At 34.6% G+C, this 26,187-nt stretch overlaps 1 protein-coding gene and 1 non-coding gene across 4 annotated transcripts in view; one reads left to right on the forward strand and one right to left on the reverse strand.

Annotated features, from left to right (window-relative positions):
- CCSER1 (coiled-coil serine rich protein 1) overlaps positions 1–26,187 on the reverse strand; it is a 1,472,832-nt gene that overhangs the window by 633,195 nt on the left and 813,450 nt on the right. For all 3 annotated transcript variants that reach the window (XM_066232458.1, XM_066232459.1, XM_066232460.1), the window contains exon 9: positions 7,644–7,724. In XM_066232458.1, the coding sequence (XP_066088555.1) occupies positions 7,644–7,724 (81 nt within the window). The remainder of the gene's footprint in view (positions 1–7,643; positions 7,725–26,187) is intronic.
- TRNAA-AGC (transfer RNA alanine (anticodon AGC)) lies at positions 19,770–19,845 on the forward strand. The gene has a single exon. It is a non-coding gene; the product is annotated as a tRNA-Ala (tRNA).

Raw genomic sequence — 26,187 nt, forward strand, 5'->3', positions numbered from 1 at the left:
CACAGACCTAAAATGGCAACACTTGTGCCAAACGCAGATAACCAAACCTAGATTTAGTACCTCACTTAGCTGCTGTTTCAAACTCTCCAAGGAACATAATCTTAACCAATTTGGAATTTTCTGGTCAACATCCATAGGTAATCTGTCATGTGGGCCCTCTCCTTCCACTTTAGAAAGAAGTGGCAATCTGCATGATAAAATCCCTTTCTGTTCCATTTCTCCTAAAAGATGGTGCCCTGGCTTAAAATAATTATATACTTTATTTTGTTAAATTGCTACCTTGCCCCATCTATCCAGTTAATCTGTCTTTTATTATAGGTCTGGGGGTGGATGTTTCTCAGGCAAGAACCTAGAAGGGTAGAGAGAAAGTTCTTTTTTTCTTGCCCACATAATTTAAGCTATACAAAAAATATATTTTTATGTGTTTTTATTGTTTCATTTTAATGAATACTTTTATAACTACTAGAGCATTTACAGTCAACACCTGGTCTTGCTTTTATCCCCATGATAATTTTAACCACAAATTCTCTTAACAAAAGAATCATCAGTTATCAAATTGTTTATAGTCAAAGCTGAATTAAAACCTGGAGGCATTCCAGGAATGGTTTGGCTTCTAGATAAAGATTCAGGATTTTACAAAGAAGCATTCAATGCAATACTGTAAAGGCAACTGCATGCTGGCACTTAGTTTAAAATTATTGGTTATCTGCGCTGATCTGCCTTAATGCTTTTTGTTCTAAAAGGCACAAAGTAGTCATTTCAAAATGTGTTATATAGAACAAAATAATATAAAATAAAATATAGGATAGCAATGTGCACTTCTGTAGCTTTTGTTGTAAATAAACTATTACATACTAATTTGTTAGAGATTTTTAGTGTCATAAAAGTGACAATAGAGATTTTTCATTAATTATTTTTTTCACCAAGTAATGCGATAGAGTCTATCCCTCCCTCTTTTCAGTGTTTATTCTGAATGTTCTCTGAGAGGCCGAGCTGGCGGTTCCTCAGGTGGTGTTTCCCTGGTGTAAAATCTCTTAATACAATGTCTGTGACTCTAGGGTTTCATGGTACCAAATGCATTTTTTCCCATACTGCTCAGCCTCTGAGTCTAAGTAAAGCCAACTCTTCTTACCTAGGGTTACAGCAAGATAAAGCAATTTGTCCTTACTGACTGAAGGTCTTCAAGGGGTTTTCATGAAGCACGTATCACATAAGGATTTCTGACTATATGTGATTTTCATCTCACCTCCTTCAAGTCTCCTGTCTCACTGCTCACTCTCAGACCTGCTTAGACCACCTTATTGAAAATTTCTGATCATAGCTCTGACCCCCATTCCTACATCCATAACTACCTTATCCCTCTGCTATTTTTCCTTTTTTATATCGCACTTATCATCTTCTAATGTACTATGTAATTAACTTATGTTTTACATTTATTATTGTAAATTACCCTCACAAAATGCAAGCTTCATGAGGGAATATTTGTTATTTGATTAAAGGATGTATCTTAAAAACATAGAACAAGGCCTGGCTTCCAGGGTCACTGAATAATACAGTGTGTCCATAAAGTCATGGTGCACTTTTGACTGGTCACAGGAAAGCAACAAAAGATGATAGAAATGTGAAATCTGCACCAAATAAAAGGAAAACTCTCCCAGTTTCATACCTATTCAGTGCAGTTTGATGTGGGTTCACGCACAGATTTTTTAGGGTTCCTTAGGTAGCTATCCCGTATAGCCTCTACAGACTCGTCACTGACTGATGGCCTACCAGAACGGGGTTTCTCCACCAAACTGCCGTTTCCTTCAACTGCTTATCCCACCAAGTAATGTTATTCCTATGTGGTGGTGCTTTGTTATAAACGTGCTGATATTCACGTTGCACTTTGGTCAGGGATTCGAATTTAGTGAGTCACAGAACACACTGAACTTTTCTCTGTACCGTCCACATCTTGACTGGCATGGCCGTGGGTTGCTCTACTGTATACACAGTGTTATGTCATCATCTGTGCATGTGCACATGCTGCCACATCATCCTACGGAAACTGGGAGGGTTTATCTTTTATTTGGTGCAGATTTCACATTTCTATCATCTTTTGTTGCTTTCCTATGACCGGTCAAAAGTGCACCATGACTTTACAGACACACAGTACTTGTTGAATAAATGAAGGTAGGGATTTTCAAGTGATTCCCTTACCACTGGAGGAGCTATGACTCCTCCATTAAACATTAATAAGCCCCTGTAGCAAACGATTATGTTTCCCGTAATTATATTAAATCAACATTCTTGTCTGAACTTATTCTTAATGGAATATGAAAAACTGTAGTTCCACAGAAAGCTTAAAATATCATTTAGTTTTTAACCTGATTTTCTTTTTAACTTGTAAAAATAAACAGAAATATTAATTACTTGAGATAAATAAATATAAATTAAACGTGTATGGGGATGCACTCATTTATTGAATGCTGGGGCAAGTATTGAATTAAAAAAGGTGATAGCAACAAATTGATTCCCAATAGAAATTATAGTTTATTAGCAGGTAGATGAGAGCTTAACTAATAGTGATTCAATTCCTAGAATTGGGCTGAATCCATAGGCTGACATAATACATTAGCATAATAAAAAATAGCTTTGTCTAACAGGTGATAAAACACATATAGTAAAACCAATAATTCTTATTACTTACATGATAAACTATTTTCATATTTGCTAAAATTCCTTGCACACTACTAACTGTGCCAGGTAGACTTCCAAAATCAAATCTGAGGAAAGTAGCATAGAATGGAATGCACAAACAATTGGATTGAGCAGTTTTTCAAAATGTGTATTGATAATACTACTAGTATTATTACTTTCTTTCCATATAAGTAGAAAACTGCACTTATAAAGTAAATCTCACCTTTTGGGAAATGTGCTAAAATGTTTGAAAAACATAGAGTCGTATACATATCCAACCTGATTTATGCGTCACTCACATGTGACTAAGATAAAATATGGGTGATGACACAATTCAGTCAATTTTAAATAGGCAAATGAAAACCACTAATGGTATTTAAACTAACAGTGATTGACAGTAATTTAACATTTGATGATATACCCAATAACTTCAAAGAAAATATGAAAAAAAAAACTAGCGCAAGTGCAACACTAGTAAAAACTTTTATATAAGTGTGAAACATTCACTAACCCTTCTAAAACGTTAGTGTTTGCCTAAAAGAGCAACTTAGAGACCCTATGACTGTTCTATGTTCAGGCACTAATGAAAAAGAAAATGTACACTGAGTCAATTAGCCCCATTTAAAATGGCAATCTTCTGCAGAACATCAAGAGGAAGTTTCAAAAAATACTATCTATGAAAATTTCAAATTAATATAAGTACCTGAATTTTTTCAGTGTCAGAATATCAAATCTTCACTGAAGCATTTTGGCTATACATTTCCAATTATTTTAAGCAAAAATGTTATTTGCAGTAGTTAAAAATATCCAGTAATTACAGATAATATACGTGCTATGTTGAAGCATCTATTTATATAGTTGATGTAACCAGAAGAATCTTCTTTACCTCTTAAAGTAATCTCATAATTGGCAACATTGTTACTTGACTACATCTATTCATTTTCTATCCTTTTTTAATAACACAAGTGACACCTAAGAAATTATTCTTTGATCTTTCAATAAACTGTTAGACAGAGGAAGGTGAAAGAGGTTAAATTGGCATTGATTATTTAGACACGTTCATCATTTATTTAACAATCTCCTTCATCACAAGAGCTATTGTGTTTATAGGTCTTTGCTGAGACACTTTGATTTTATTTTTAAATAACAGTTGCCATGTGCATTACAAATCAGAGAACTGTGCACACTAACATTAGTTTCAAGTTGATAAATGTTAGAGAATAGTTTACTATTGAAACCCTTGAACTTATTCACTGAAGTTGATTTTTAGAAATTTCTTTTAATAGTTTTCACCATAATTAATGTCTTATGAGGAGTTTATTTCCTATCTTAAGTAAAATGTGTAACAACAGCTATTTTCCCAAGGAAATTATATTAATGCATATTTGTCATCTCTTATATTTGTTCATATCACTAAAACATGACTCATAAAGATCTATGCAGGAAAATTTGTGGCTAATATTTGGTAGCTTTAGGAAGGAAAAAGGAAGTAAAAGAATTATCCATAATGTACAAGATTTTGACTACATTTTCCATTATGTTCTTCTGACAAATATTATTGTAAATTATAAAGTGTTATGATATTGTATGTAACTATATCATATTTGTGAGAAATTAAAACAATATCAAAATATATTTGCTGAAAAAATGCATGCAAAACATAAATTAAAATATAAACAATTCTTACTGCACATATAAAAGTAACAAATTATTCATAACTAGATATTGAAAAATATAGGAAATATAGTCTAGTCATGGAAAAATCACACTACTGATGAATCATGTATTCCAAATAGCTACACAATTCATCACTTTTTAAATACTTTAGTTGTTTCTAATGCATTTAAAATATTTCCTTTCCTCGGTTTTTCTATACTAAATGCTCTAAAGTTCATTGCTACAGTTACCTCTAGTTACTGGCATAAAGTTCAATATGCACATATTTGGTAATTAATTTGCTGATTCTGATGATATATACTAGAATATATCAGCAAGAATTGTGAACATGAAGTCTGTAAGAAATATTATTATTCTATGTTAACAACTACCTAAATAATAAGACATTTGTACAAAAGGATTCTTAAGGACTCATTACCAAGAAATTATCATTCTTTAACATAATTCAATCCAGTAAAACACATTAAACTTTCATTGTCAGATATTACAAAAACAAGCTAGAAATGATGATAATTTTTTTATTATTATTGATTTAAGTGAGAGAGATGGAGAGAGAGAGAGACTGGAACATGAATCTGCTCCTATATGCCCTGACTGGGGATCGAACTGGCAACCTTTGTACTTTGGGACAAAGCTCTTAACCACCCAAGCTATCTGACCAGGGAGAAGCAATGAGAATTTAAAAATGAGGATTTAGTAAAAAGGATTAACTATTTTCACAGCTTTATTTTTATTTACATGGTTAGAGAACTATATAACACTGATATAAAAATTAGTAAAAACAGAAAATATGAGGTATAGATGGGCAAATACATATAAGATGGCTAGTAGCTATAGCTTAGTTAGCATGGGTGTCATTCATTTTTTGGCAACTCCTCTGACAAGCAGTCCTAATAGTGTCATCAATTTCTATATTATATTAAATCATTTAGACATTTATAATTCCATCTCCCCCCTGACCAGGCAGTGGCGCAGTGGATAGAGCGTCGGACTGCGATGCAGAGGACCCTGGTTCGAGACCCCGAGGTCGCCAGCTTGAGAGCAGGCTCATCTGGTTTGTGGAAAAGCCCACCAGCTTGAACCCAGGGTCGCTGGCTCCAGCAAGGGGTTACTCGGTCTGCTGAAGGCCCACGGTCAAGGCACATATGAGAAAGCAATCAATGAACAACTAAGGTGTTGTAACGCGCAATGAAAAACTAATGATTGATGCTTCTCAGCTCTCTCCATTCCTGTCTGTCCCTCTCTCTGACTCACTCTCTGTCTCTGTAAAAAATAAATAAATAAATAGAATTCCATCTCCCAAATATAATTGCCCTATATTGGAGAACATTAAATATTTGTCTAAATTCAAAAGGATTTCCCATTTTTTAAAAAAATAGCTACATTACTTCTAATAAAAGACTAGATTTTTACCACTGCCACAAAGTGAACAAGTGAATTTCCTTTTCTGTAATTCAGTTAACTTATTTGAAAACTGAGGGCTTTGAAGTAGAATAATTCTAAATTAACTTATTGTTTCTGTGTTGTATTATTTTTTTATATTGAAATAAGATTTAATGGGAACTCTGGACTTATTACTTATTGGATAATGTTCTGGCTTGAAGATGCAAAAATACATAGGTTATTATTTATAAATTACATATTGAGTTTATATCCTAAAGACTGATATAAATTAATATGAATTAAAATTTTTAAACAGAAACAAAACTCCTCCAAAGAGATTAATATTAAATTACTTATGGTAAATTCTCTTTGAACTTAATAAAATCATTTTTTCTTAAAATATGAAACATTAACACTTAAATAATATATAACAATGTTATTTAAGAAGTATTAAAGTCAAATTATTAATATCTAGAAGACTTAGTATCTAGGAATCATTAAATAAATGTAACAAAATTCAAAATAAAAGCATAGCTTTCAATGTTTTTTTATATTAAAAATACTGCATATAAAGATTGAAAAAAATCTCCACTAGAATTCAAAACTTTGGTTATTTCCTAATAGAAGCAGTTTTATTTATTTATTTATTTATTTATTTATTTATTTATTTAACAGAGACAGAGAGAGGGATAGATAGAGACAGAGAGACAGGAAGGGCTAGAGATGAGGAGCATCAATTTTTTGTTGTGGCAACTTAGTTGTTCACTGATTGCTCTCTAATATGTGCCTTAACCTTGGGGCTTATAGCAGAGTGTGTGACCCCTTGCTCAAGCCAGCAACCTTGGGCTCAAGTTGGTGAGCTTTGTTCAAACCAGATGAATTTGTGCTCATGCTGGTGACCTTGGGGTCTCGAACCTGGGTCCTCCCTGTCCCTGTCGATGCTCTATCCACTGTGCCACTGCCTGGTCAGTCTAAGTAGCTTTTTTATTAAATACGTTAACATACCTTGCAAGTCAACACAAAAGTATTATCCATATTTATGTTATTTAATACAATTAGGACACATAAATAAACATACATTTTATTTTCATATACTTTCACAAAACTATTTAAAATTATCTTTATTCTATTTATAATTGTCAATAAAGTGCTATGAATTCTATTAATAAATGTTTTTAAATAGAATAAAAAACAGTTCTCATAAACATTACCTACAAGATAAAAAAAGATAATTCCTCTAATTTTTCATCAAAATGAAATTTAAAGTCATAAACTTGGGCAAAATTAAAATCTCAAGGCTGCATTTAAGGAAAGATAAGTATTTGAATCAAAGTTATCCAATATTATTCAGTGTTACTAGAAGCAATCTTGTATTCAAACATGTTTTACAATCTTATTTTGACAACTGAACAAGTATTTCACACTAAAATATTTGCTAACTTTCAATTAAATTACTTTCTGCAACCTGCACTATAACCCAAGCTAAAATATTACTGTAAATTTCACTGCTAAGGTATGTTTCTTTTATGTACCAGATTATAAAAATGATGTGCTTGGCCTTGGTGACTGGAGACTTTATTAAACTGTTAATAAATAAATTAGTTCTTTTTAAAAATAAATTGTCTTAGTATTCTAATATGTATCATCCAAGTGTCTGCAAATTCAAAGGACTGTATTAGAGATGTTCGTTTAAAAAAAATAAGACATGAGTATCCTACTCAGTACCTGTAATTAACTTTTTCAGTTCCAGCAGGTTTTTGGTGACTATTTAAGAAGGAAAGATGAATGGTGCACCACTAAATTTTAATAAATGAATGCATAAACACAGTAGCAGCTGAGGCAAATAAGCTATGGAAGTCTGAATACTAATAAAGAAGATAAAAAATGGTTTTAAATAGCTTACTTACATCATAGCCTAGAACTTCAGTCTGTGTGGATTTATCTACTCTTGAAGCAAAAGCCTGCTGCTGTAAATGCTTTACTTTTTCCTGCAAAATAAAAACCACATTGTTGGTGAGTCATTGCTTCTATACTAATATTTCTCATTTTTTAATATTGATTAGTATACAATTTATGATAGTCTGTGTGTATACATTTCTCTGTTGGTGCTTTGCGTATCAGCTGAAATATTCAGAACTTTAATTTTCAAGTCATAGCTATTCCACTTTTGCAATCTTTTCTTTAAATACAAAAACCACTGAGTCAGAACCCCACTGGAAACCTAGAGAGACATGGTTTGCTTATACCCAAGACCAAGTGTTTATGCTCTGTTTCTGGTTAGTTGTTTTTGTAAACCAAGTCCATAGGATTCTACTGCTCTTTGTTTCAGAGCACTTACATTTAAAATACAAAACATTTTCAATAAATAATACCACCCAGTGAATTCCATTTAGTTTTTATTTTCTTTTAATATTTCCCTGGAATCTGTTCATTTAGGAATCTCTACTTCAAGGGATTTAGCACTAATCTAATAGTTTTATAACTAGGTAATGGAAATAATACATAATGGAAGTTAGGGATTTTATATCTCAAAGGCATGACTTCCTTTATCTAGTTATAAAATGATATGTATTTAGAAAATAAAACAGGAAAAAAATTTCTCCAAAAGAGATTAATATTGAAATACATGTAATAAATCCACCTTAAAATTAATAAAAATCATTTCTCAGTCCTAAATATTTTGCTTACAAAGAAGGGGGAGGTGGATCTTGAACTTAATTATTAGATAGTATGTCTACTGTTTGCCTGGCTGAGAGTGCTGTCCTCACATGATCACATCGTATCTTTTATTTTCAACGAGAACAATAGAGTTTAGTAAATTCAACCTGAGAAAGCATCTATAGAAATCCATGCAATTCTACTAGACTGTCTTTTTGCCTTAACTTGATATAAATAATTGGAATTTATTTTTTCTTTTATATATTAAATAAAATAGTTATATAATATCCATGAAAAAATAAAACATTATTTAACTCAACTTTTTTCGGAAAGTGACAATGTTCATCAAGAATCTTACTATGATGAACTCGCAATTAAACAAAACACACCCTTCCCCTGCCCTTCCCCGTTTTCCTCAACTGTACCTGAGATTAACATGTTATTTGAGTTGTTTAACAAAGTAACTACATAATTTAGGTACACATAATTTATTTTGACTTAATAAAATGCAGAAAATACTTTATAAAGAATCAATGTTTCATACCTACTAACTTCCCTATTACAAAATTTCTAGTGCTGCTTTTCAGACAGAAATAAAATGAATATTAGATAATTCAGAAAGATGTAATGTGAGTGAAGTTAGATTTTAAATTGTTTGAAAAGGATAAATGAAATATTTGCTGCCTTTCTCAAAATGAAATAAAGTGAGGCATAACAAATTATTTAATTTTATACCAGAGTTGGGGAAAGAAGGAGAAATAGTAATAATAGATAAAAGAAGCAATAAAGTTTGCTATCATTGAAAGGTTCTTTAGACAAATTGATTTATTTTTAAAATAGGTTGGAGTCGGCCCTGGCTGGTTGGCTCAGCGGTAGAGCGTCGGCCTGGAGTTTGGGGGACCCGGGTTCGATTCCCGGCCAGGGCACATAGGAGAAGGGCCCATTTGCTTCTCCACCCCCACCCCCTCCTTCCTCTCTGTCTTTCTCTTCCCCTCCTGCAGCCAAGGCTCCATTGGAGCAAAGATGGCCCGGGCGCTGGGGATGGCTCCTTGGCCTCTGCCCCAGGCGCTAGAGTGGCTCTGGTCACGGCAGAGCGACGCCCCGGAGGGGCAGAGCATCGCCCCCTGGTGGGCAGAGCATTGCCCCTGGTGGACGTGCCGGGTGGATCCCGGTCGGGCGCATGCAGGAGTCTGTCTGACTGCCTCTCCCCGTTTCCAGCTTCAGAAAAATACAAAATAAATAAATAAAATAAAATAAAATAAAATAGGTTGGAGTCATAAGCATTAGAAAAGTAAATTTTGTTATAAATCTGTGTGTGTTTGTATGTTTGTATGTGTATATATATATGTGTGTGTGTATGCATGTATGTTTGTATGTGTATATATATATACACGTTTGCATATAATTTAGAGACTATGACATAATGAAAGTAGGAAAAAATAGATAAATGTTTCCATTATGCTTTAGCTTACATTTATTTATATATTCAAGGGATTTCATTGTGAGGATAGGAGTTAGAAAGAATTAATAAACATCTCATTGGTCTGAGTTCTAAGACTTAAGATATTCAAATAAAGATTAATGAAATAATCAGACTGCTTCATTAACCAATATTCTAAAAAAGCAAAAAAAAAAACCCTTAAAAATTACAAAATAAAAGATAAACATTTCTAATAAAATTCATTATTACTTCCTTTTGCAGGCATTTCCACAATGACAAATATGTCATATTTTAATTCTTTATTATGTATAAACTGATATGCCAATTTCAAATGTGGAGAGTAAATTATGGTTCCAATCAACTTAGGTCAATGGTTGTCAAACTTTTTGAAGTTGGGGTGCATTTAAAAGCCTACAAATAATTGTAGGTGCACTATATACAAATTTCTGAGAAATATGTTATAATAATTATGTCACATATTAAAGAAAAAAATATAAAGTCCAAGCATGCTTTTATGGTAATTAAACAAAATAAATACAACAAAATTAAATTTATTCTGACATTAAAAAACATTTTTATGTTATATTTTTTGAGTTATGCTTTTTAGAATTCCTAAAAAAGAGGGGTTAAAAAATAAAATAAAAAAAACATTATCTTTTTAAATATATAGATACATTCTTAGTAAAATTTAATAAATTCGGCAGGTCTCAGCATGAATGTGTTTTTTCATTCTTGAGTTTACGAGAATCATGAGCCTGATGTGTCCTAGTGATTTCTTCAATGATTGGGCATATATTTGAAAGGCAAACTTTCATTTTCTTGTCAATACATTGAAGAATTCCTTTCTTTTTATTCTTAATTGTGTTGAGGGTAGAAAGTCCTAATTCACATAAATAAGATGTTGAACATTGTAGTAAGATGTTCAAAGCTTTTTTAGATATTGTCACATACTCTTCTTTTATAGAAATCCAAAAGGCTTCAAGAGACAATTCCTTATGTTTAATCATCAATCCAAAACCCCCACTATACATATCATCTTAACATTACACCAAACAAAGGATAGAAGAAAGGTGCCTCCAGTCTTTCTGGGGAACATGGTGGGGGGGGGTAGTGTAAACAGTTTAGCACCACAGCTTAACAGCCCTTTGCAACCTAATCAGGCAAATGAGGTGGAGGGGTTTGGGCAGACTGTCAGCTTACAGCCAATTCCCCACATCTCTGTCCCCCAAAAATCTAAACTCCAAAAACCCCATTGGTTTTTTTGGTCCCCAAAAGGTACATATTTCTCTGGAATACCATAGGGCACATCTGGAAATTTCTAAGGTGCACCAGTTTGCCCTGGCGCACACTTTGAGAACCACTGATTTAGGTGCACATAAATAAGAATTAAATATTTTATTTAATGTAACAATAGGAAGAAAATATATGAATTTATAACTAATTTCTATAACATGCAATTAGTAAGTTAAATAGATGTTGGGGAATAATTATCCATGAGACTCTAGTATTTCTGTTAAATGCATATTTTTAGAATGATAAATTTAACATATAACAAAAAAGTATTATAAATAATAAATAGAAACTATACCACAAAATAGCTATTACTGGATGGTAGGATTTCAGATAATTTTATTTCTTGAGTAAGAAATAAATATATATATATATATGTATTAGACTTTTCTTATATTTTGAAACATTATTTATAACTAAAGGTCATAAAATATTTTAACCAAATTATAACAGAACTTATTTACTACCTCATTTCACCTTATTTATAAGAAAGACAACAAAAGGAAGCAACAGGGAGAAGACAAACAATAGAAGTATACTAATCTTTATCTTTCTTGACCACCAATTAGCAAGGTTATTTAATGCGGCTTTGTTTAAGTATTATTTTATATAAGCAAACATTATAATTCCTCCTTCTAACCTCTCTCTGAGGGATAGGGGAGAATTGAAACAATTCAACTTCTAGTAGATACATTTTATAAATAAGTATATTCCCTGGAAAAATATCTCATTGTCTTTAAGTTTTCCTTTCAAAACACAATGAGAGTATCAATACTTAACAAAACACTTTTTTTTGAGAAAGGAAGATGGCAGCGGAATAGGCGTACGCACAGACGCCCAGCTCTCAACACCAAACTGGAATACAAATCAATTTAGGAAAAATCAGCATGAAAAACCAACACTGAACTGCAAGAACAGCTCTCAAAAACCAAGGAGCAAAGAGGAAGCCACAATAATCCTGGTAAGGAGTGCCTGAATCTCCTCTGCTTACAGGAACGGAGGCGGGGGGGGGGGGGGTGAGGCTGAGAGCCCAGAGAGGATTTCACAGAGGAAAAAGAGCAGAAACTACTGCTCACAGCCACTTACCTGGCAACCAGGGAGCAAGGTGGGTTGAAAAGACCAGCTTATCTCCCAAGTGGAAAGGACAAGGAGAGGGACAGACTGTGAGGGGCTAAGGTATGCAAGAAACAAAATAAAAAAGCTGACTCATTCATGCTGGAGCCGGCCATAGCTGGGGGAGGGACTGAACCTTTCACAAAACAGAGCTGAAGTGTTTCTGGATCAGAGATCTCCGGACATCTATCCAGCTCCAATCAGCGCAACAAGACACAGCTGAAAACAAGAAGTGAGGAGGAGGGGCAGTAACTCAGGTCTCCATGGAGATCTGAGATACACCTCCCCCTACTGAAGCTAAGAAAAAACCCTGCCCCCAGTGAGATTAGTTGGTGGAAGAGACCTTCAGCGTCTCAGGTTACACCCACAGCATTCCTGGTTACAGTTTCAAGGAAGCCCCCTGCTGAGATCAGTTAGCAAGACTATCACCTGTTAAGAAAACAAACAAATCAAGACTTCAAAGCTGCCCAAATCCAAAAGTGGATTACAAATAATAGCTGATACCAACCCAAGAACACCTAAAAATAACACAACTGAAAACTTGAGGCAGACAACACCAAGCCTAGACTCAACCAACTCTACAAATAAAACACCATTATGAGAAGACAAAGGAGTGCAACCCAAATGAAACCACAAGAGACACCTTTGAGAGATGAGCTGAGTGATATGGAAATAATCAAACTTCCAGATGCGGAGTTCAAAATAATGATTGTAAGGATGCTTAGGGATCTTAGAGCAACAATGGAGGGGCAGTTTGAAAACCTAAATAAAGAAATAGCAAGTATAAAAAAGGATATTGAAATATTAAAAAAGAATCAGTCAGAGATGACAAATAAAATATCAGAAATGAAGACCACAATGGAAGGAATTAAAAACAGGATGGATGCAGCTGAGGATCGAATCAGCGAGTTGGAGGACAACTGGAATGAAGGCATGAAAGCAGAGAAGAAAAGAGAAAAGAGACTCAAAAAGTCAGAGGAAACACTTAGAGAGCTCTGTGACAACATGAAGAGAAATAACATCCGCATCATAGGGGCTCCTGAAGAAGAAGAAAAAGAACAAGGGATAGAGACTTTGTTCAATCATATCATAACTGAAAACTTCCCTAAATTAATGCAAGAGAAACTCTCACAAGCCCAAGAAGCACAGAGAACTCCATTAAAGAGAAACCCAAAGAAACCTACACCAAGACACATCATAATTAAAATACCAAAGCTAAGCGATAAAGAGAAAATATTAAAAGCTGCAAGAGAAAAAAAAGTTATCACCTACAAAGGAGCCCCCATAAGGATGAAATCCGACTTCTCAACAGAAACACTTGAGGTCAGAAGGGAATGGCAAGAAATATTCAAAGTAATTCAGAACAAGAACCTACAACCAAGACTACTTTATCCAGCAAGGCTATCGTTTAAAATCAAAGGAGAAATAAAAAGCTTCCCAGACAAAAAACAACTCAAGGAATTCATTACAACCAAACCAACGCTGCAAGAAATGTTAAGGGGCCTGTTGTAAACAGATCAAAGTTGGAAAAGAATATAGCAAAAAAAGGAATACACCTTTAAAGAAGAAAATGGCAATAAACAACTACATATCAATAATAACCTTAAATGTAAATGGATTAAATGATCCAATCAAAAGACATAGGGTAGCTGCGTGGATAAGAAAACAGGACCCATACATATGTTGTCTACAAGAGACACACCTTAGAACAAAAGACACACACAGATTGAAGGTAAAAGGAAGGAAAAAAACATTTCATGCAAACAGAAATGAAAAAAAAGCTGGGGTAGCAATGCTTATATCAGACAAATTGGACTTTAAAACAAAGGATATAGTAAGAGATAAAGAAGGCCACTACATAATGATAAAGGGAGTAATCCAACAGGAAGATATAACTATTATAAATATCTATGCACCTAATATAGGAGCACCCAAATATATAAAGCAGACTTTGATGGATTTAAAGGGCGAGATCAACAGCAATACTATAATAGTAGGGGATTTCAATACCCCACTAACATCATTAGATAGATCCTCAAGAAAGAAAATTAACAAAGAAACAGCAGACTTAAAGGACACACTAGATCAACTCGATTTAATAGATATCTTCAGATCCTTTCACCCTAAAGCAGCAGAATATACATTCTTTTCAAGTGCTCATGATACATTCTCTAGGATAGACCACATGTTAGGGCACAAAAGTGCACTCAACAAATTTAAGAAGACTGAAATCATATCAAGCACTTTCTCCGATCACAACGGCATGAAACTAGAAATGAATCACAGCAGAAAAGCTCAAAAATTCTCAAACATATGGAAACTAAATAGCAGGGTGTTAAATAATGAATGGATTAAGAATGAGATCAAAGAAGAAATAAAAAAATTCCTAGAAATGAATGACAATGAGCATACAACAACTCAATATTTATGGGACACAGCGAAAGCAGTGCTGAGAGGGAAGTTCATAGCACTACAGGCACACTTTCAGAAGCTAGAAAAAGCTCAAATAAACAACGTAACCCTGCATCTAAAAGAATTAGAAAAAGAACAGCAAGTAAAGCCCAAATGTAGTAGAAGGAAGGAAATAATAAAGATCAGAGCAGAAATAAATGACATAGAGGCTAAAGAAACAATACAGAGGATCAATGAAACTAGGAGCTGGTTCTTTGAAAAGGTAAACAAGATTGATGAACCTTTAAGTAGACTCACCAAGAAAAAGAGAGAGAGTACTCAAATAAATAAAATTAGAAATGAGAGAGGAGAAATAACAACTGACACAACAGAAATACAAAATATTGAAAGAAAATACTATGAAGAACTGTATGCCAAAAAACTAGACAACCTAGATGAAATGGACAAATTCCTTGAAACATACAATCTTCCAAAAATCAATCTGGAAGAATCAGAAAACCTAAACAGACCGATTACACCAAATGAGATCGAAACAGTTATCAAAAAACTCCCAACAAAGAAAAGTCCAGGGCCCGATGGCTTCACAACGGAATTCTACCAAATATTCAAAGAAGAACCAACTCCTATCCTTCTCAAACTATTTCAAAAAGTTCAAGAGGAAGGAAGACTTCCAAGCTCCTTTTATGAGGCGAGCATAATTCTGACTCCAAAACCAGGCAAAGACAACACAAAGAAAGAAAATTATAGGCCAATATCTCCGATGAATATAGATGGTAAAATCCTCAACAAAATATTAGCAAACCGGATCCAACAATATATGGAAAAAATCATACACCATGATCAAGTGGGATTTATTCTGGGGAGGCAAGGCTGGTACAATATTCGTAAATCAATCAATGTGATTCATCACATAAACAAAAAGAAGGAGAAAAACCATATGATAATTTCAGTAGATGCAGAAAAAGCATTTGATAAAATCCAGCACCCATTCATGATCAAAACTCTCAGCAAAGTGGGAATACAGGGAACATACCTCAACATGATAAAAGCCATCTATGAGAAACCCACAGCCAACATCATACTCAATGGGAAAAAATTAAAAGCAATACCCTTAAGATCAGGAACAAGGCAGGGGTGCCCGCTTTCACCACTCTTATTTAACATAGTCCTGGAAGTCCTAGCCACAGCAATCAGACAAGAAGAAGAAATAAAAGGCATTCAAGTTGGAAAAGAAGAAGTAAAACTATCATTATTTGCAGATGATATGATATTGTATATAGAAAACCCTAAAGTCTCAGTCAAAAACTACTGGACCTGATAAATAAATTCAGCAAAGTGGCAGGATATAAAATCAATACTCAGAAATCAGAGGCATTTTTATACACCAACAATGAACAGTCAGAAAGAGAAATTAAGGAAACAATCCCCTTCACAATTACAACCAAAAAAATAAAGTACCTAGGAGTAAACTTAACCAAGGAGACTAAAGACTTGTACTCGGAAAATTACAAAGCATTGATAAAAGAAATCAAGGAAGATACAAACAAGTGGAAGCATATACCGTGCTCATGGTTAGGAAGAATAAACATCATTAAAATGTCTATATTACCCAAAGCAATCAATAAATTCAATGCAATACCAATTAAAATACCAATGACATACTTCAAAGATATAGAACACATATTCCAAAAATTTATATGGAACCAAAAGAGGACACGAATAGCCTCAGCAATCTTAAAAAAGAAGAATAAAGTGGGAGGTATCACACTTCCTGATATCAAGTTATACTACAAGGCCGCTGTACTCAAAACAGCCTGGTACTGGCATAAGAACAGGCATATAGATCAATGGAACAGAACAGAGAACCCAGAAATAAACCCACAGTTCTATGGACAACTGATATTTGACAAAGGAGGTAAGGAAATACAATGGAGTAAAGACAGCCTCTTTAACAAATGGTGTTGGGAAAATTGGACAGCTACCTGCAAAAAAATGAAACTAGATCACCAGCTTACACCACTCACAAAAATAAACTCAAAATGGATAAAAGACTTAAATGTAGGCTGTGAAACCATAAGCATCTTAGAAGAAAACATAGGCAGTAAGCTCTCGGACATCTCTCGGAGCAATATATTTGCTGATTTATCTCCACAGGGAAGTGAAATAAAAAACAGGATAAACAAATGGGACTATATCAAACTAAAAAGCTTTTGTACAGCTAAACACAACAAGAACAGAATAAAAAGACAAACTACACAATGGGAGAACATATTTGACAATATGTCTGATAAGGGGTTGATAACCAAAATTTATAAAGAACTTGTAAAACTCAACACCAGGAAGACAAACAACCCAATCCAAAAATGGGCAAAAGAGATGAATAGACACTTCTCCAAAGAGGACATAGAGATGGCCAATAGGCATATGAAAAAATGCTCAACATCACTAATCATTAGAGAAATGCAAATTAAAACCACAATGAGATATCACCTCACACCAGTCAGAATGGCGCTCATGAACAAAACAACACAGAATAAGTGCTGGCGAGGATGTGGAGAAAAGGGAACCCTCCTGCACTGCTGGTGGGAATGCAGACTGGTGCAGCCACTGTGGAAAACAGTATGGAGATTCCTCAAAAATCTGAAAATCGAACTGCCTTTTGACCCAGCTATCCCACTTTTAGGAATATACCACAAGGACACCATAGAACGGCTCGAAAAGGAGAAATGCACCCGCATGTTTGTGGCAGCATTGTTCACAATAGCGAAGATCTGGAAACAGCCCAAGTGTCCGTCAGAGGACGAGTGGATTAAAAAGCTTTGGTACATATATACTATGGAATACTACTCAGCCATAAGAAATGATGACATTGGATCATTTACAATAACATGGATGGACCTTGACAACATTATACGGAGTGAAATAAGTAAATCAGAAAAAAAAAACTAAGATGAATCCATACATAGAAGGGACATAAAAATGAGACTCAGAGACATGAACAAGAATGTCATGGCAACAGGGGCGGGAGGTTGGGGGAGGGGGAAGGGGGTGAAGAAGGAGAGAGGGGTTAGGGGAGGGGAGGGGCACAAAGAAAACCAGATAGAAGGTGACAGAAGACAATTTAACTTTGGGGGAGGGGTATACAGCACAATCAGATGTCAAAATAATCTAGAGATATTTTCTCTCAACATATGTACCCTGATTTATCAATGTCACTGCATTAAATTTAATAAAAAAAATTAATAGAAAAAACAAACAAACAAACAAAAAAACACTTTTTTTCTTATTTAATATTAATAAAACATAGATGTGCTTATAATAGAAATGTGAAATCTTTTTGATAGCAATGACATGATTAATTAAGCTGAGTAAAATAAAAATATATTCTGCTTAAGCTGTTAGAATCATTTATTCTTATTTTAGAATATATTTGTATTATATATACTCACTTAAAAACAATTATGAACAATATTTAAAATTCTTATAGTTTATTAAATGACATGATTTATTTTTGTTAGATATTGATATCTATTATCATCTATTAGAGTTGTTTAAAAAATATGTATCTTTAAGTACAATAAACAAAGCTGAAAGAAAAATATTCAGTAACCCCAAGATATAACTCCATTCTGTCTTAAATCATTATTTTAATTACCTACACAGAAGGTGGTGAAATTTAGCTACAAGATATAAAGGAGATGGACTTTAAAAAAAAAAATAGAACTTGAGGACCTACTTGCAAGAGTTAACTTTAGAATCTATAATTGCCTGACCTGTGGTGGGGCAGTGGATAAAGTGTAGACCTGGAACACTGTGGTCACCAGTTTAAAACCCGGGGTTTGCCTGGTCAAGGCACATATGGGAGTTGATGCTTCCTTCTCCTCCCCACTTCTCTGCCTCTGTCTCTCTTTCTCCTCTCTCTCCCCCCTCTAAAATAAATTTTAAAAATCTTTAAAAGAAAAAAGAATCTATAATAAAAAATATACTCTTATTAATTAATAAAATTAACAAGAATCTGATAAAAGAAACATGTAATAATGATTACAACACTAATATATGAATATGTACATAGAGGCTGAAGGGGAAAAAAACAAAAGCATCTGTATTGTTATCCAAAATGTGCAAAAGAAAGTTTTGAAAAAAGTAGGTTTAAATCAGAAAAAAAGGAATATCTTTAAAATGTATAAAGAAGACAAAGATTTCTTAAAATAGTATAACAGTAAATTAAGATTCTAAATCATAAATATAATGGTTATGTTTATGAAAAGAAAAATAGTATTGAAAGACTGATACTTTGAAAAAGGAGAAAAGCTAACTTTTAAAATTAAAAAAGTAATATAATTCAACACAAGCAAATTCACAATGTTTTCTGAGTCATATTCAAACTAAAAATTGGGTGGGTAAAAAAGACAGGCACATCTTATAATGGACAGCAATGTCAATAGTAAAAGATTAATTAAAAACAAAAGCAGGGCCTTGACCATTTGGTTCAGCGGTAGAGCATCAGCCTGGCTTGTGGAAGTCCTGGGTTAAATCCCCAGTCAGGGCACACAGGAGAGGTACCCATCTGCTTCTCTACTCTTCCCCCTCTCCTTCTTCTCTCTCTCTTCCTCTCCCTCAGCCAAGGCTCCACTGGAGCAAAGTTGGCCTGGGTGCTGAGGATGGCTCCATGGTATCTGCCTCAGGCACTAGAATGGCTCCAGCAGCAGTGGAGTATCGCCCCCTGGTGGGCATGCTGGGTGGATTCCAGTGGGTGCATGCAGGAGTCTATCTGACTGTTTCCCCACTACTAACTTCAGAAAAATACAAAAATAAAACTAAACAAACAAACAAACAAGAAAAAACAAAAGCAAAAAATTAAAAGGAAAAGAATTGGGATTGCTTAATGACATCAAATCCAAAAATGAGTTCAGGAATCAAAAGGCACAGAAATCATAGTATTTTCACCCACCTTAATGAGGGAATATCACTGAAGACATGCGTAGAGTTATAAACAAGCAGAACAGTGACCAAGCAAATCAAACCTCCTTACATTGAACATAATGTTTCTGGTAAATAAAATGTACTAATATTATTTTCTTTTTGTTATGGAAAATTGCTAACATAAAAAATGGAATAGGCCCTGGCCGGTTGGCTCAGTGGTAGAGCGTCGGCCTAGCATGCGGAGGACCCGGGTTCGATTCCCGGCCAGGGCACATAGGAGAAGCGCCCATTTGCTTCTCCACCCCTCCGCCGCGTTTTCCTCTCTGTCTCTCTCTTCCCCTCCCGCAGCCAAGGCTCCATTGGAGCAAAGATGGCCCGGGCGCTGGGCATGGCTCTGTGGCCTCTGCCTCAGGCGCTAGAGTGGCTCTGGTCGCAATATGGCGACGCCCAGGATGGGCAGAGCATCGCCCCCTGGTGGGCAGAGTGTCGCCCCTGGTGGGCGTGCCGGGTGGATCCCGGTCTGGCGCATGCGGGAGTCTGTCTGACTGTGTCTCCCTGTTTCAGCTTCAGAAAAATGAAAAAAACAAAACAAAAAACAAACAAACAAAAAAAAATGGAATAATAATACAATTAATTCCTATGCACTGTTTATTGATTTTCAACAACAGATATTGGAATTTAAGTAAGTATTAGTATTAGCTATATACTTAAATAGCTCCATTGGACAGGATTTTCTTTCAACTTAGATAACTGATGTTTGCATTACAGGACCCAGCTCTGCAAGATATGTCAGTAAATCAATAAAACAAACATTTGGATGACATATTTATCTTCATCTAAACTTATGACATCTGAACTAGAAAAGTATCTGACATCCTCTACAACCCACCACTTTGAGACAGCACTGGAGAATAATTTTTTTTTATAAATAAGAGAACACATCATTAACCAGCTTAGTTTAAATTTATGGAACTCTTATTCATAAGAGAGTAGACACACTGAAAGTACACCTATTTTTAAGAAGAGTTTGTCATTTCATTTAAGAATAATATAGATGAATTAAAAATGTAAATTAGGATTAGCATGAAAAAATTGTGATTAAAAAATATCACCCATTACTTTGTAGCATAGATAAATTTCTTTTCACTATATTGTACACCTATAACTAATATTGTATGTCAACAGATATTGAAAATTAAATTGAAATTTTAAGAAAGAGAAATATCATCCATATGGTTTGGACTTGGCCCCTGCACAATTTAAGAAATCTATCATTTACATTTCAAATTTACTTCACAGCCACTTCCTCCTTTTATGTCTACTGCCACTACACAAGATCCATTACCTATGGGTCAGCAGGGGAACAGAGCATAAATGTGAGCTGGGTATGCACAAGCCACCACCATCTTTTATTCCAATAGCCTTTGCACTTAATGGAAGAGTCCCTGTTAAATTCTTATCTACCTGGAACTTATCATTGTGACCTTTTTAGAAAATAGAATTTGCAAATGTCATCAACTTACAATGAAGTTATGCTGGGTCAGAATAAATCATAAATCCAATATAACTGGTGCTCTCATAAAGAGAGAGATATTTGGACATAGCAACACAAATATACAGAAGAGAGGACCATCTAAAGACAGAGGCAGAAATTAGTGATGTATCTGAAAGCCAGACAATGACTAGGATTGCCAGCAACCACAAGTTGTTGGAAGAGGCAATAAAAGGTCCTTCCCTAGGGACTTCAGGGGGAACATGATCATGAGGATATCTTGATTTCAGACCTCTAGGCTCCAGAACTGTGAGATAATATACCTTTGTTGTTTTAAGTTAGCCAATTTGTGCTACTTTTTCACCGGACCCAAAACAAAGAAATACAGTCTCCTAATTTGTGTTCCTGTCTTCACCCCTACTATTTATACTCCATTTTACCAGTAAATAACAACAAAGTAATTTGAAAATGTGATTTGGATCACATTGCTTTCCTGCATAAAACCTGTTAATAATACCCTATTCCAATATGGTAGCCAACAGCCACAGCTGGCAGATGAAAACTTGAAATGTGGCGAGTCCAAACTGAGATGTGTTGTAAGTGTAAAATATACACTGGATTTTGAAGATGTATGCACGAAACATATTATTAATAAAATACTTGACTACTTTTATATTTATTGTATCTTAAATGATACTATTTGAATGTTAAGATAAATAAATAGTATTCAAAATCATTACATAAATGACTATCATTTATTGCTTGTTTTAATTTCTATCAAACAGTTCTGCTCTATATAAAAGTAAATGTCTATTACAATGCACAGTCCTGGCCCTTATTTATTATGCTAGTTCCATTCCATACTAATCTTCCCTTTACAAAAGTCACTATTGGTCATGTTCTTTCAGTTGCTAGAATTGACCCACATTTTTCACACAAACTTTTAATGTGGCATTTCCTGCATCTGGAATGGTCTTCATTAAGTGTATTGTATTAGAGGTATCCTCTCTAAACTAGAGTTCCATCTCCAGGTGATTCTCTGTCAGCTTCTTTTTTAGTAAGTGTCTCTCCTTTCAACTGACAATTATTTGTTTTATTTGGCTGCTCACCTATACAAGTATTTACTCTGTCCTCTGAACTAGCTTGTAAATTCCTTAAGGCAAGGATTATTGCTGCTTAGACATACTGACTCTATACTGCCTAGTGTAGTTTTTAGTATGTTCTATGTACTCGATACTTTTTTGAATAGAAGAGGAAGTAGGTGTATAAGAGATGATGCATGAGGTTTGAGAGGATTCATCAAAGACCAGCTGGTGAACTTGACATACTGCAGGAGCATTTGTTACAAGGAATTTAATGTTGGTGCCATGACAAGTCCAGAAATATTTATGGGATTTGTATGGTATATAAATTAAATTAGGGGCTTCCTGGGAACAATATATTAGCTATAAAGTTAGTCAAGTAATTCTAGGCTGTACAAATGCCTTAAGAGAAAATGGAAGAAAGGGGAAGGAAGAATGCAGAGAGACAAAAATGAAGGCATTGCAAAATAGGTACCAACCTAACACGTGTCTAAAGATATGATGCAGTAACATCAAGAAAAAATGTTTTCATGGTAGATTAGGATTTATTTCATAAATGCTATGTAATCTGTTTTCACTCCTGCCTGAATTTTATATTATGGGTGAAAAATTAATGAAGTGCCTTATCTAATGAAAGTAATTAGGGAGAAAAATGAATATAGAAGTGTCTGCTCCAGCTAATAGGGCTGAAGAGAATGTTTTGATACATCAAATCCCAAACAGTTGCTTATTAACAACATCCTAGATTACAAAACACACTTTCTGTTACTTAGGGGACCCTTCATTCCCCTGGCCCATATTTTCAAGAGGGGAGTTTTGCTAGAAGTACACTTCTGATTTCTTTCCCAAATGTTCACTCACTCTTCTTCATATATGAACTGGCAGGTGACCTTGCGATAAACACACTCTACTTCTTACTGGCATGACCTGTCCACAGCCTGACATCTCAGCTTTACTGACTTGCTTTGTGAGAGATGATGCAATTTTCCCATTGTGTCAGCAACTCTAGTGGGTCACTCCAGTTCAGAGAAGAATGTATTGGAAGCATATATGGCTGTATTTCAATCCAGGTTTGGATTTTATTATATTATAATTCAATCTCTCTAAATCTCCTATTTTATAATTAGTTCTGAATTTAGGAGGACAAAGAAGAATATTTTTATTGCCCCTTTTAATCCACACAAATACACACAAACATATGCACTGACTCAATTTGGAAAAAAAATGAGTTTAAATATAGTTATTAGAAATTTCTAGGAGAGTTATATAGTATTGACCAATACAATAACCATAGAACCTTAATTCAACCTTGAAAATTGTTCCTATGAGAAAATTCTATATTACTAAAAACAGAAACATGCCTACAATACTGAGATTGACAACTTGCAAGTATGACAAAGATTCTTCCGCTTTTTTTTTGTTTGATATTTTTAGTCAGCAAGGTCAGGATATTAAACTCTTCCCACCTGATCATTATTATTAAAAATGAGATTACCTTTTTGAAGAGAAGATTCACTTTAGGAGATTGTGAGCATTTTCTTTTATTGTACTGATTTAATTTTAATATACATAAAAATTCTTACAATATATTGTATGACACAAAGTTTTCAAGGCAGCCATTCATTAACAGTAATATGCTGATGACAGCATTAGGGAAACTCAAGTACAAGAGAGACAGGAGGATCACTATAGACTTGCAAAGTCAGCACAGCATTATAGGTTGACAATCAGCTAGAAAACAACAATGTCATGAATCAAACTTCGCCAGACAAATTGTCTACACAGATCAAACTTCACTGTCAAACTCAAGAAATTCTGAATGCCATAAAATGCATTATCCTTCAAATTTCCTTCAGCTCACTCATAACCAAAAGTGAAAAATAAAATAAAACCTGCGTATATCTGAAGAGCAGAATCTAATAGAACTGAGAATCTGAAGGGATTATAGGTGACTAGAAGAATTACTTAGTTGCTTTGGATGTCTGTTTATGGATCTTTAAAGCAATTGTTAGGCAAGACATTTAAAGCTGGACTTAATTGGTTCCAACAATTATTTGATGTGTATCTCTAGTTTATTAACTCATCTGTTAGTAATTATAGTACATTTAACTAGGTAAATTAAACTATGATTTCACTTGTTTCTCTGTGTAATCAGATATACAATATAATTTTATTTTATTTAATGAGTTGTATTTTATGTTTTATATTTACTAATAAAACTATTTCTATAAAATGTTTGGTTAATTGCCATGGCCAGATAGCTCAATTGGTTAGAGCACTATCCCTATAATACAAGGGTTGCAGGTTGGATCCCTGATTAGGTCACATACAAGAAAAAAACCAATGAATAATTGTGGAATAACAAATCGTTCTGTCCCTCTCTCTCCCCCTTCCCCTTTTCCTAAAATTAATTTTAAAATGTTTGGCTACTTGTTCACTGTGAGCCATTTTACAGCCCAAATCCGGAAGAAGACACAACTCAGCTGCGCAGGAGAGTGGTGTGTAGAGAATGCTGAACCCAGTGGTCTTGTTACAAACTGCTGTGCTTGCTGTTTCACTGCTTCGAGTTCACGGGGGAGATAGGCTTCCAACAAGAAAACCAACAGGTATGAAATTACAAATTTTGGTAAGTAATATAAAGGGAAGCAATGAGTACCTAGGAAAGAGAGCAACATGAAGGATGCCCTTAGATGCTATAGTGTGCCTTCCTGAGGAAATGATCCTTAATACAGTGTGTCCGTAAAGTCATGGTGCACTTTTGACCGGTCACAGGAAAGCAACAAAAGGTGATATAAATGTGAAATCTGCACTAAATAAAAGGAAAACCCTGCCTGACCTGTGTTGGCGCAGTGGATAAAGCGTCAATCTGGAAACGCTGAGGTTGCCGGTTCAAAACCCTGGGCTTGCCTGGTCAAGGCACATATGGGAGTTGATGCTTCCCGCTCCTCCCCCTTTCTCTCTCTCTCTCTCTCTCTCTCTCTCTCTCCTCTCTCTCTCCTCTCTATAATGAATAAATAAAATCTTAAAAATATATATAAGGAAAACCCTCCCAGTTTCTGTAGGATGATGTGGCAGCATGTGCGCATGCACAGACGATGACGTAACACCATGTATACAGCGGAGCAGCCCACAGCCATGCCAGTTGAGATGTGGATGGTACAGAGGAAAGTTCAGTGTGTTCTGTGGCTCGCTAAATTCGAATTCGTGACCAAAGTGCAACGTGAATATCGGCGCGTTTATAACGAAGCGCCACCACATAGGGATAACATTACTCGGTGGGATAAGCAGTTGAAGGAAACCAGTAATTTGGTAGAGAAACCCCATTCTGGTAGGCCATCAGTCAATGACAAGTCTATAGAGGCTATACGGGATAGCTACCTAAGAAGCCCTAAAAAGTCTGTGTGTGAGCCCACATTGAACTGCACTGAATAGGTATGAAACTGGGAGAGTTTTTGTTTTATTTGGTGCAGATTTCACATTTCTATTGTCTTTTGTTGCTTTTCTGTGTCCGGTCAAAAGTGCACCATGACTTTATAGATACACTGTATTAAACTTACAGAACAGGGACACAGTAAGTAGGGGACTGGTTGATAAAAAGAGAAATTGAAGAAAGCACAGGGGTAGAAGAGAAGATGTTTATGGGTTTTTTTGTTTGTTTTTTGGTTTTTATTTTTTGAGAAGCTGAAATATATACAATGTAACTGGAATTTAGTGAGCAAGAGGGATATTAGGATATGATGATTGTAGGTTCTGCTAAGCATTAATTTTATGTTAAGTTTCAGGGAAACCATGAAAATGTTTTAAGTATGTTCCAATTGTTTTAGCCAATATGTTTCTGGCTGTGTGGTGAAGAAAATAGAGGCAAGGAATGTATAGGAGTAACGGAATCTAGAATAGTCTAGATAATGCAGGACTTTAGAAGAAATGCTTTACGCATAACTAATAATTATATATACTTTAAAAATTAAAAATAAGAGCTAGATTTAAGAGCTACTAATTTACTGTATAAATAGGTTAAGGAAAGGGAATAGTCAAGAATA

The sequence above is a fragment of the Saccopteryx bilineata genome, chromosome 5 (assembly GCF_036850765.1).
Source record: "Saccopteryx bilineata isolate mSacBil1 chromosome 5, mSacBil1_pri_phased_curated, whole genome shotgun sequence".
Taxonomy (NCBI): Eukaryota; Metazoa; Chordata; class Mammalia; order Chiroptera; family Emballonuridae; genus Saccopteryx; species Saccopteryx bilineata.